The sequence below is a fragment of the Coenobita brevimanus genome, chromosome 1, assembly GCF_032717465.1.
Source record: "Coenobita brevimanus isolate Jiangsu-jjx chromosome 1, ASM3271746v2, whole genome shotgun sequence".
Classification (NCBI taxonomy): Eukaryota; Metazoa; Arthropoda; class Malacostraca; order Decapoda; family Coenobitidae; genus Coenobita; species Coenobita brevimanus.
The window spans coordinates 43694299-43707099 of record NC_136954.1 but is presented as its reverse complement, the minus strand read 5'-3'; the positions used below and the strand labels follow the sequence as shown (position 1 = coordinate 43707099).

Sequence of the window (12801 nt, the reverse complement as noted above, 5' to 3'; positions counted from 1 at the left end):
TCTTCACTACTCTTTCCAGAGATGAATAAATCTGGTATGTAGTTTATATATTGTATATATATTATGTGTATTGTATTATATGAATGATGTTGTGCAGTATTGTTTTTATCACTGGCTCTTGCAGACGTCAAAGGGTTATATTTAACTCAGAGAAATCCACGGCACACATGAGGTTCAAGGATCTGGGTTAACGCCTTCACTCCCGTCACTGTTTTTGGTATATAATCTGGCTGTTACTTGGCCATTTAACTTAGCTCAGAAGAGGTTCTATGAGCTGGATGGGTGCAATAAAACCTTTAATAACACCACTGCTGGGTTGTTGGCCTAAGTTGGATGGGTTAAATAACACCTTCAATAACACCACTGCTGGGGTGTTGGCCTAAGTTGGATGGGTTAAATAACACCTTCAATAACACCACTGCTGGGGTGTTGGCCTAAGTTGGATGGGTTAAATAACACCTTCAGTAACACCACTGCTGGGGTGTTGGCTTAAGCTGGATGGGTTAAATAACACCTTCAATAACACCACTGCTGGGGTGTTGGCCTAAGTTGGATGGGTTAAATAACACCTTCAATAACACCACTGCTGGGGTGTTGGCCTAAGTTGGATGGGTTAAATAACACCTTCAGTAACACCACTGCTGGGGTGTTGGCCTAAGTTGGATGGGTTAAATAACACCTTCAATAACACCACTGCTGGGGTGTTGGCCTAAGTTGGATAAAAGAGTCTAGTAGTAGCAAGGACAGGGAAAATGAGTCATCGTAGTGAAGAGATTAAATAATAAAGGAGTAAAGATTTTTTATTCATTAATAGTTAATATCTGCTCTCCAAGTGAATTTATATTGCTTAGGAGAGACATCTTCAACTGGATGGGAGTTCGAAATGAAGAGACCTTGATTTTTTTTTTTTTTTTCTTGGAGGGAACAGTTTTGCGGTCTTCTGGCCTTTGCGTTCCTTCTTCCATGCATTAAAAAAAAAAACATGTCTTTAGCGCACTGCCCTCCACCTATCGGCTTATAGTCCCAAAGATTATAAGTCCGAGCCCCAGGTTTCTCTCCTTAACTAACTGTCGAAAATGCCAAGTTCTGTCTGTTGTACAGAACCAGGGCTCTCAGTGAAATACTGAAACTGGAAAAGTTATCAGTGCACAGTTCATCGAATCTCAGGGTTACTGAGGATGGGCTTTTGCTGGAAAGATACTTCGTGTACCGCCCTCCGCCTATAGGCTCATTGTCACAAAGCTCATAAGTTGGGACCCTGGGATTCATCTTGAAAGTGCCCACTTCCGTCAAGTTTACTGGACCTGGATTCTCAGTGGGATATTATACACACACACACACGTGTGTGTGTGTGTGTGTGTGTGTTAAAGCGATGTGAATATCTTAAAAGAGAGGGGTAATATGTAATAGGCAGAATGAATTGCGTATTCAAAGGTGATAAATGTCCCGTGCTGCATGGAATACGGTGCTTCGTTAATTGACAACTGATTGCACATTGTTAAAAAGATCAGGGGACTTTAGAAGCATCAGGAGACCATTTTCCCCCGTCCCCCCCCCCACACACACAAACTAGTGCGCGCGCGCACACACACACACACAGCTATATACTGTCCATAACTCCTCACGTTTCCAGGCCTCTGTTTTAACCCGTACTTTTACTAAGAAAGAGAGAGAGAGAGGGAGATCCACGTAAGCAACGCAGAGAAAACTGACGATAAATACGAGAAAGTCTAGATAGGCTAGATCGATGCGAAGGAGACAGGGCGAAAATTCCGGGAAAGCAAGGTTGTTTTCGACCGGCCCGGAAAGCAAGGCACCCCATCTACATATGAATGCTGCCTCGTGCGTGTGTGTGTGTGTGTGTGTGTGTGTGTGCGCGCGCTCTTTTCTAGTGTGTATGTGTGTGAGATTGTGTGCATGTGTGCTTTGCATGTGGCTGCCCGCTGAGACACAGGGCTCAAGTAACGACACTGGAATTTCCCTGCAGTTTCTTCTTAATGGAGACAGAGTGGCTGGATGCGAACATTTACTTCCCATACCTCCTTCACAATAGGCCCACGCCCAAGGTGGATTTGCCTTTATCTCATCTAGGAAAGATGGATAACATCTTTCCAGAGTTGAATACAATCATCTAAAGGTAGTAGTAGTGGTGGTGGCGTTGGTGGTGGCGTTGGTGGTGGTAGTTCCGGGTTGATCTGAAACATGAACCCAGTGAACTGCAGCCTGAAGCTTCGCCCCTGTAGCACACCGTCCTCCTTTCAGGGGATAGTGGGGTAATTGAGGAACGCTTGTATAACAGGGCAGTGAAAGCCACCTAGTTGTAATCGGTGCCACCACATGAAAGCATCCCACCCCAGCACCATCTGAATTTTGGGAGAATAGAATACAAAATACGTCATCAGACTGAAGTGGTTAACCCCTGTACTACGATAGTTAGCATCCATTGCTGAATCAGATAATATGGCAGTGGTAAGAACAGAATTAGAACAAAAAAAAGTTCATGGTGAGGGAGGTTAATTGCTTAGCATATTGTATGCATAAGTAACTTCGTAATATTTAGGTAGTTCAAAATATCATAAAGAATATTGTCTTCAGAATGTTCAAACGTTTATAATAGTAAAAAAAAAAATAGTCAGTATTTCATATCAGTGTCATTCCTTTTCTGCCAGCTGTCTAATCGAGGAGTTAACCGATACTCTGTTTTTTAAAAATGCAGCAGGTAAGCTCTAGATTCTAGAGCTTACCTGCTGCATTTTTAAAAGAGTCTAAAAGAGTCTAGAACGGTCTTCCTCAGTCTCGTTCCATCTCCTTATGACTTAGTCCTGTAAACGCAGTGTGATCAAGCACCTTAAAGTTAATGGATCTTAATTCTGATTTTCAAGTATTTCTTGTCCAGCAAAACCTTTTCCAGGTGTTGAGCCTTCTTCTTATATTATTATTATTATTATTATTATTATTATTATTATTATTCAGTACATCTGCAAAATATATTTGAAGGAAATAGCAGTCAGATAGATTATTTTCTGGTTAGGAGGGCCGATAGGAGGTTAGTGAGGGATATTAAAGTTATAGGAAGTGAGGAGTGTGTGCAGCAGCACAAACTATTGATTTGTGATATGGTGCTTAAAGAACAAGTAATGAAAAAGAGGACTTATGTACCTAGGAGGAAAATATGGAAGCTGAAAAACCAAGTAGTAAGGGATGCCTTCTATAGCGAGTTGAGGAGAGTGGTGGCTGAACAGGGAGCTGTAGACAGAGGCGTTAATGAACAGCACAGAGCCCTCAAGAACAATTTCTTGAGAGTTACTGATGTGACATGCGGTTGGACAATTGGACCACCAAGACATAAAGTAACTTGGTGGTGGGATGAGGGTGTAGAAGCTGCAGTTAAGGAGAAAAGAAGGCTTTTCCGGGAATGGAAGATGGGTGGTAGCAAAGAGGAATATTTGGCTGCCAAGCGTAGGGCTAGAAGAGAGGTATACAGGGCAAAGTCTGAGTCACAGAGACTTTTACTTGATAACCTAAATCATGGGGAAGGGAAAAATATGATATTTAGGGTGGCAGGTCAAGTGAAGAGGGATAATCAGGATATTATAGGTGAGCGGTGTGTGAAGAATGATGAAGGAAGGGTAGTGGTGAACAGTGAGGATATTAAAGATGCATGGAGGGAGCATTATAACCGGTTGTTGAATGAGGAGTTTGACTGGGACAGGGAAGGTTTGGAGCCAGCAGATCCAGTGTCTGGCCCTTGGCCTTTGATTGATACTGCTACTGTGAGTGAGGCAATAGGCAGGATGAGGGTGGGGAAGGCAGCAGGTGTGTCTGGGTTGACTGCCTCAGGCGATATAGGGGTGAGTTTAGTCACTGACCTGATAAATAGGATTATTTATGAGTGTGTTGTCCCAGCTGGTTGGCTGAAGAGTGTAATTGTAAATGTGTATAAAGGGAAGGGTGATACCCTGGAAAGAGGAAATTATAGAGGTATAAAGCTTTTAGATCAGATAATGAAGGTAATAGAGAGAGTTTTAGAAGGTATGATTAGAGAAAGAGTGAATATTGATGAGATGCAGTTTGGGTTTATGCCAGGTAGGGAGACCACTGATGCTATATTCATTGTTCATCAGCTTCAGGAAAAATATATTGGTAGGAGAAGGGACCTTTATTTTGTTTTTGTTGATTTGGAAAAGGCTTTTGACAGAGTCCCTAGAGAGGTGGTGAAGTGGGCAATGAGAAAGCTTGGCTTGGAGGAGTGGCTGGTTAGGGTGGTTATTGCTATGTATGTGGGTGCTCACACCCAGGTAAGAGTGAATGGAGATTTGAGTGATGAGTTTTCCGTGAATGTTGGTGTGCATCAGGGGTCAGTCTTGAGTCCCATGTTGTTTATCGTGGTACTTGAAGCCCTTTCACGTGACTTTAGAAACGGACTTCCGTGAGAGTTGTTGTATGCTGATGATTTGGTATTGATTGCAGAGAACGAAAGGGAGGCAGAGGAAAGGTTTAGGAAGTGGAGAGATGGTATGGGGCACAAGAGTTTAAGGGTAAATGCAGATAAAACAAAAGTGATGATATCTAGGGTTGGTGGCGGTACTGTCAAAGACGAGGGAGAGTGGCCATGTGCAGTTTGCCACAAGGGCGTGGGAAGTAATTCCATCTTGTGCAGTGTGTGTGATAAATGGGTTCATAAGAGATGTAGTGGTATCAGAGGTAGACTGCGAGATAATGCTGATTTTATGTGTACGGCGTGTCGGAGTGAGCAGGTGGAGATTGTCAGACGTGAAAGGATTGAACTTGCTGGTGAATCTCTTGAGTGTGTGGAAGAGTTTTGTTATTTGGGAGACATGGTGTGTGCTGGAGGTGGGGCTGGAGCTAGCTCTGTGGCTAGGGTGAGAAGTGGTTGGAAGAAGTTCAGGGAGCTCTTGCCTCTCCTGACATTGAGAGGACTCTCCCTACGTGCTAAGGGGTCTTTGTATGCAGCATGTGTTAGGAGTGTAATGCTGTATGGTAGTGAGACCTGGGCAGTGAAGGAGGAAGATATTCGCCGGCTCAGACGTACAGAAATGACAATGATTAGGTGGATGTGCAGTGCGTCCCTGCGTCCACGGCCTGGAGGGGCTGGGTTTATGATGGAAGAGTTGAGAGGTAGGATGGGACTGGAGTGTATTGGTGTTGTGATGAGGAGAGGTAGATTGAGATGATTTGGACATGTGGAGAGGATGGGGGATGATAATTGGGTGAGGAAGGTGAGAAGTGTTAACCCGCCCCATCCCGTCGACGTATGGGTACGTTGCAACGATATGCATTTGCCAGTCCCGGCGACGTACCAGTACGTCATGCAATTGCAAGGTCCCTAATTTGCACAATTTTCAATTTTCGCACATGATTTTTCGTATGTATACACGGGACACCTTCCTCTATTCCTCTACAAGATGCCAAGCAGGGACAATGCCTTACACTGCATAACCTCCCCCTTCCCCCCCTCACACCATTGTCTTGGCAAAGGACCTGTTACCAGTGACCTGCCTAGTAAAGATATTCAGGGCCAGAATGATTCCCCAATCGATAACAATGTGGAGTACAATGTTTACATAGCATTAGAAGAAGAAACGACCAGAAATAATGATCAGGTAATGTGGCAAAAAAAGGTCAGGTATGGTGATTAGTTAGTGAGTGAATCAATGCTTATAATGCCTTTATTACTGCTTGAAAACCAATATACTCACATACTACATATACATTCGTACCAAGTAAATAAATAAATACCGTTTATGAGTGGATAAAATAGTTACCCTCCCATAGAACTCGTTTTCTTTGGTGCCAGCATGTTAGAAAACCCACTCAGGTAAGGAGGAACTCCTACCTGGATTGGGCACTTTAAACCTCAGGTGAGCGATTTCTCTATGAATTTTCGATGTTTCTTACCCAAAGCGAAGGTTTTAGCCAAAAAAAAAAATTTCGAAAATACCTCGGGACTGGGGGATGTCGGAGGTGCGGAAAACCTCGGGACGTGACGGGTTAATGTTGGGGGTGGGGTTATGAGGGGTAGACCAAGAAAGACATGGGACGAGGTCATTAAGTGTGACCTCAGGGTTAAGGGACTGAACAGGGAGGCTGCAATGGATCGTGCAGCGTGGAGAGCCGCCATTAGGTGACCAAGGCCGACACATGCAAGCATGTTGGAGCCTTTAAAAACGAACTAAACGAACGAAGCCGATCACTGGAACTTTTTTTTTTTTAAGTTTGAAATGCGTTTGAAAAAGACTGAAATGAATGTATTTTTAGCACCAGGTTTCAAAGAGCATATTACACAAATTCAGAGCAAAGATATATGACTAGCACTGGAGCAGAAATAGGGAAGGAGATGTAGATGGTCTTGGCGTTGAAGTGGCGTCGGCGTCAAAGTGGTGTCGATGTTGAAGTGGAGTCGGCGTTAAAGTGACGTTGGCATTGAAGTGGTGTTGACGGTGAGGATGGTGGTCTTGGCGTAGAAGTGAGATAGTTGAGTTTGCTGAAAGGCTTGATCCAGGAAGGGAAGAAGCGTCAACGTGAATGGGAGATCCTTATACTCTTCATGTCATGAAGCCAAATGTGTAACCTGATAGAAGATGGAAAATACAGGCCGGGTATCATGGGGAGAGGTGGGACAGAAGAGAAGGACAGAAAAGAGAGAGACTGGAGACAAAAAAGCCTCTTTTAGTCGCCTTTTACGACAAGCATAGATAGTGATTAAGTATCCCTCCCCTCGTCTCCCAGGGGGATTGAAAAAGTTCCATGCCAAACTTGACCTTGATGTGAAAAGTAAATATGTATCAAATTTATATGCGATACACGGGAATACAGGCTTTGAAATATAGGAAAGTTGCCAAATAAGCTCCCCATATGTTTCAAGTGAATTAAATGAAAAATTACACTTTCGGACTGACATATCGCTCAACTGTAGAATTGAGTAAATACGAAACTTTACATAACATTCTCGAAATATTGTTTGGCTTCTAACACTGCATCACTGGTTTTTCAAAATAATTTCTCTTTCTCGTTATATCTGAAGGAATGAAGTATTTTTGTGTCCATTGTATACATAAAAAAGCAATAGCCGAAGACATTAATGTTTGTATATTGTAAATCTTTCAGTAGCCAGTAGTCGAACCCAGTAATATGAATCTGTTGACTTGTAATTCTTTCTCACCGTTATCTTTCAGGTGGACCCAAAAGTACGTGGTGTTGGACTGCAGCACGGAGATGGCCAAGAGTCTTATCATTGGCCATGTAAAGGACGTGCATATGGGTCGACGCAACTACCACTACCTTATGTCCGGCCTTGTGAGTACCACCGCCACCACCCTCCCTCACAATCCTACTTCCGCCCTAACCCCCACCCCTCTCACAAATCGACTCCCACCCACCACCCACCCTCACATTCCTCTCTTCCTCCACACCAGGCCTCACACTCCCTCCGTTATTCTTATATCCCGTCGTAAGTACAGCTTCTCATCTCGCCACCTCAGCTCCTCCTTTATCATCCCATACCACTCCTACTCGGTTTACCCTTTGTTTCTCTTCAGGATTGTGGCTGGGGACTTGGATATAACGTAGAATGTTCCGGTTCGTGGTCAGGGAGAAAATTTACATCAGTCTCCTTATATCTTTATTTGCACTTACGACGCCACCCTCACCTCTGCAGCTTCCCTATATCTTCCCCATCTTATCGTTTCTCGTACTCCGTAATGACTCTTGTGCACTGGATAAGGATAAATCTACCTGTTTGTCTATTGACTCTCCATCTATCGTTCCCTTATCATTTATCACCTTATATTTATTTTAGTCTCCTTTCACCCCGTAGCTCCATGTGCCTCATCAAGACTCGTGTTTCCAACAAAAAGCATAAATGCATCTTTTCTGTTTTACTTCTCATTAACTATCCTTTATTTCTCTCTCGCCACATTGACCATTTCTGTTTTACTTTTTGTTCATTTTCTTCATTTTTCTCTCTGTTTTCACCTTTCCTGTTTTACTTCCCCTATATTATTTCTTCATAATTTCTCTCTCCACTTTCACTGGTTACTCCGGACCTCCATCCCTCATGATTTATCACTTCACACTTTGCCTCCTGGTCAGCTTACCCTCCCCACACCCCTTAATGACACTCAGAATGTCGCATATGCTTCTCCATCTTTTCTCTCTTCATCTACCCTTATCATGTATTACCCAACTCCTGCCTCTTATTTTATTATCACCACACACCTGCCTCATATCATTTATCACCTCACTCCTGCCCCATATATCATTTATCATCTCATTCCTTCCTGTTATATCATTTATTACCTCACTCCTGCCTCTTATATCATTTATCACCTCACTCCTGCCTCTTATACCATTTATCGCCTGACTCCTGCCTGTTATATCATTTATCACCTCATTCCTGCCTCTTATATCATTTATCACCTCATTCCTGCCTCTTATACCATTTATCGCCTGACTCCTGCCTCTTGCGTCATTTATCACCTCACTCCTGCCTCTTATTTATCACCTCACTCCTGCCTCGTATATCATTTATCACCACACTCCTGCCTGTTATCACCTCACTCAAGACCTCTACCGTTATCATTTATCACCCACCCTAATCTTTTATTACCTCTTTTTTGCCTCTCATCACCTTACCTAAGCCTCCCTCTCTATCCACATCCCGTTTTCTTCGAGTCACACAGCCAACCACTTCAGTTTAATTGCTACTTAGAGGTGGAAATTGGACCTTCCCTACGACACTTGTATTCTCCTTCGCTAAATATTTTCATAACTCCTCTTCCCAAGCGGTTTATGTTACATTTTACACCTTCCATAACGTCTTTCGCTAAGCAGTTTATCTACATCTTACACTTTTCATACGTTCTCTCCCGAAGCGATTTATTTTGCTTCTTAAACCCATCGTAACACCTCTTCCTTTCGTAACTCCTCATCGTAAGCGATATATTTTGCATTTTACACCATTCGTAACTCCTTGAACAATTTATTTTATATACATCTTGCGCCTTTCTTAACGGCTCTTCTTAAGCGATTTATTCTATATACATCTTACACGTTTCATAACTCCTCTCCCAAAGCGATTCCTTTTACTTATTAAACCTTTCGTACCTTCTGTTCACAAGGGATTTATTTTGCATCATACATCTTACTTTTATGTAGGCTATACGGTATGTGTTCAGTATCTACACATTTTGGTTCAGTAACCCCCACAAGATGCACAGGCGACATCGTAGAGCTTGATCCTTAGTTATCAGTGTCTATCCTGCATCATTTATTCATTAATTACTACACTGCCACACCCACTCCCACACCAACAGACTGAGCCATCCCCACAACAAACAAAATACCATCAGAAGAGTTTCTAGTGAGTGCAGTTTAAGGCCCTCTCCCACTTCGGCGAAAGTGGGGAAGATAAAGTCACGATGTGTCAAAAATCCTTAATCGTGGGTATTCGTGATCAAAATCTTGTCCATTCGTGGCATGTCACCGATACGTCGCATGAGGTGGAAATTTGTCGTGGGCCACGACGTTTTCATGCTGCATGAAAACGTCGTGGCCCTCCACGATTTTGTAAAATTTCTCAGATTAGTCGTTGACAACAAGGCAACGCCTCAGCGACGTCGGCGATTACCCGGTGTATAAACCGCATATGATCGCCGACATCGGCGAGGTGTCGGCGGTGAAAAAACGTTGAGATGTCGTACGGTCATACGGCGAACCGTCGGCAATGTAACAGCAATGCATCGGTGAGGTTAATACGACATAGCTTACGTAAACCGTACGATACGTACCGGGTTGTACGACAGTAATATTTCATCTTATGAATGTCGGTGATATATCGCCGACATTTCGCGGATGAACCGTCGATTAATCGCCTTAAATACGCCAATGACGGCGAGGCACCTGCGATGGCCTCGGCGTTTTGTCTGCGTAGGTGCGTGCGATTTATTCCGGCATTGGCGCCGATGCATTCACCGACACATCGACGATATATCGTCGACAGCACGCCGCCGTTGTACCTTTATTGCCATTGAATCGCCGTAAAAAACGTTAAAATTTGAATTTAGAATAATGCTTGCGCATTACGCCGACATATCGGCGATATGTCGGCTACTAGTCGCTGGTTATACCAGATACTACCGCAGGTGTCGGCGCGTTTGTCGCACTGGTGTTGCCGGTATTACGCCCGACATTCAACATTCTTGGTCAGAGTAGTCGACACATCACCGACTTCGGCCACGATTGTCATTGTGGCTTCATCGTGCCTATTTACGCCGAAGTGGGAGAGGGCCTTTATTGTGGGTATTCGTGATCAAAGTCTTGTCCATTCGTGGCATGTCGCCGATACGTCGGACGAGGTGGAAATTTATCGTGGGGGGCCACGACGTTTTCATGCTGCATGAAAACGTCGTGGCCCTTCACGATTTTGTAAAATTTCGCTGATTAGTCGTCGACAACAAGCCGACGTCTCGGCGACGTCGGCGATTACCCGGCGTATAAACCGCGTATGATCGCCGACATCGGCGAGGCGTCGGCGGTGAAAAAAACCGTTGAGATGTCGTACGGTTATTCAGCGAAGTGTCGGCAATGTATCGGCGATGCATCGGTGAGGTTAATACGACATAGCCTACGTAAACCGTACGATACGTACCGGGTTGTGTGACAGTAATATTTCATCTTATGAATGTCGGTGATATATCGCCGACATGTAGGCGAACTCAGAGGAATAACGTCGCGCCTCTTGCGCCGATGCATTTGCCGACACATCGACGATACATCGTCGACAGCACGCCGCCGTTGTACCTTTATCGCCGTTGAATCACCGTAAAAAAAAAACGTTAAAATTTGAATTTAGAATAATGCTTGCGCATTACGCCGACATATCGCCGATATGTCGGCTACTAGTCGCCGGTTATATCGTATACTCCGCCGAGGTGTCGGCGTTTTGTCGTACTGGTGTCGCCGGTATTATGCCGACACCACGATTCTTGGTCAGAGTCGTCGACACATCACCGACTTCGGCCACGATTTTCATCGTGGCTTCATCGTGCCTATTTACGCCGAAGTGGGAGAGGGCCTTTATAAGTCACCCTGTACCACCACCACCACCGCCGCCGCAGTCGCCGCCGCCACCACCACCACCACCACCACCACCACCACTATTTTCTCCTGTGTCTATGTCTAGTTGATAATTACAGTTCATCAGTTACATGTAAGATGGAAAGATATGATATTCAAAACAAATCGCGGTGGAGGCGTCACGAAATTTCCGATCAACCTATCAGCGGCGTATTCTCGTTTGTTTGGCTCTTTTAACACCTTTTTCTTAGCGGTTTATTTTGCCCATTTCGCCTATATATTTTGTCTTATTGGTAATTGAGGTGGGGATTGGAGTTAATTAGTGATGTGGGTAGCGAGGATATTTGGGAAATGATGGGAAAGGGTGTAGAAAGGAAGGGAGGGAAGGGGAAGGGAAGGAGAGGAAGATGGAGGAGAAGAGCGGTAAGGATGGGAGAGGGAATGAAGGAAGAAGGGCAAAAGAGAGAGAGAGAGAGAGAGAGAGAGAGAGAGAGAGAGAGAGAGATTTTCAAATATCGACAATCGTAGTAAAAGAAAAAAAAAAAAAACTTTCCGACAGCATCACATACATAGTCCACTCCTTAAAAATATGCAAAGCAAATTAAAAAAGTAAAGAAAACCTAGAAAAACCGTACTGTGATACCAAGACCGAAATTAATCCCTTCTATGTGGCCAGTCTGTGAAAACAGGTGATATTTGTGTTTTTAGGGAGGTAAAAATATACGATTAGTGAATAAGAAAATTAATCTCAAAGCCGACTTGGTGAATTAACCATTTCGTGCATATCAGGTGTTTTTGTACCTAAACTCTCGCACGTGACAGGTAAATGAACTCTCTAACTCCTCTCGTTCTAAGGTCTCTACGGAGCTGAATCTGAATGTAGCAAGAATTTAAAACGTCATCGGCGTGAAGTAGTTAGAAAAACAAGCATTAATAAATTAGGTTAGTGAATGCCGCGGAGCACTCCACCTAACACTAATTAAAGGTAAATTAGAAAATAAAATACTGTGGTGGTCCTGGACAGGTCAAATAAATTAACCGTATGATTTAATTAAGATAAGCAAACTTTAATTTTGACGGCAGTAAAATACTCATTAAAAGGGCTGTCTCTGTCGTATTTAAAATCAAATATTTGTCCCTCCTCTCTCAGCGCCAGGTGATGGTGGTGGTTGGGGGGGGGGGAGCAGCGAGGGAGGAATTACTGTCCCGTCATCTGGGCTACTAAGTTATCTTCTCTGTGCAGTTCCAGATGACACTCTTCCCCGTTTCCTTGATCGTTGTCATCGTGGGGAGCTTCGGAGACGTCAAATGAGACGCTGTGTGGGGGAGTATAGCAGGGTACCTTAATGGACTCCATGGTGTGTGGAGGTTTGGTTGCTGGGTGAACGTCACATCTGAGTCTCCACTCTATTCTGTCCTCTCCCCCCCCCCTCCACCTTAGATCCCTGTCACTGCCTCAACTAATTTTGCAGGGCCCTTTTCTTCTACTGATGCTTCTTCCTTCCTTTTCTCCTTTCCTCCCTATTCCATCTTCTGCTCTAAAAAGAGTGGAATTTTCCATATTCGTAAAAATTTTCATCAGTAGCCTTCAGCATGTTACAGCATTAAGGATCAGGGCCTGTGCACTGTTGGTCTGGCCAATTGTGGGGACCATGGTTGTTCGGCACCACCCAGGTGTGTGGATCTGTGCATATGCGGAACTGC

At 44.0% G+C, this 12801-nt stretch overlaps 1 protein-coding gene across 1 annotated transcript in view; it reads left to right on the top strand.

Annotated features, from left to right (window-relative positions):
• Positions 1-12801, top strand: part of LOC145395582 (glutamate receptor 1-like) — a 171711-nt gene that overhangs the window by 16528 nt on the left and 142382 nt on the right. The window contains exon 3 of the mRNA XM_080269172.1: positions 7197-7317. Coding sequence (XP_080125298.1) covers positions 7197-7317 — 121 coding nt within the window. The remainder of the gene's footprint in view (positions 1-7196; positions 7318-12801) is intronic.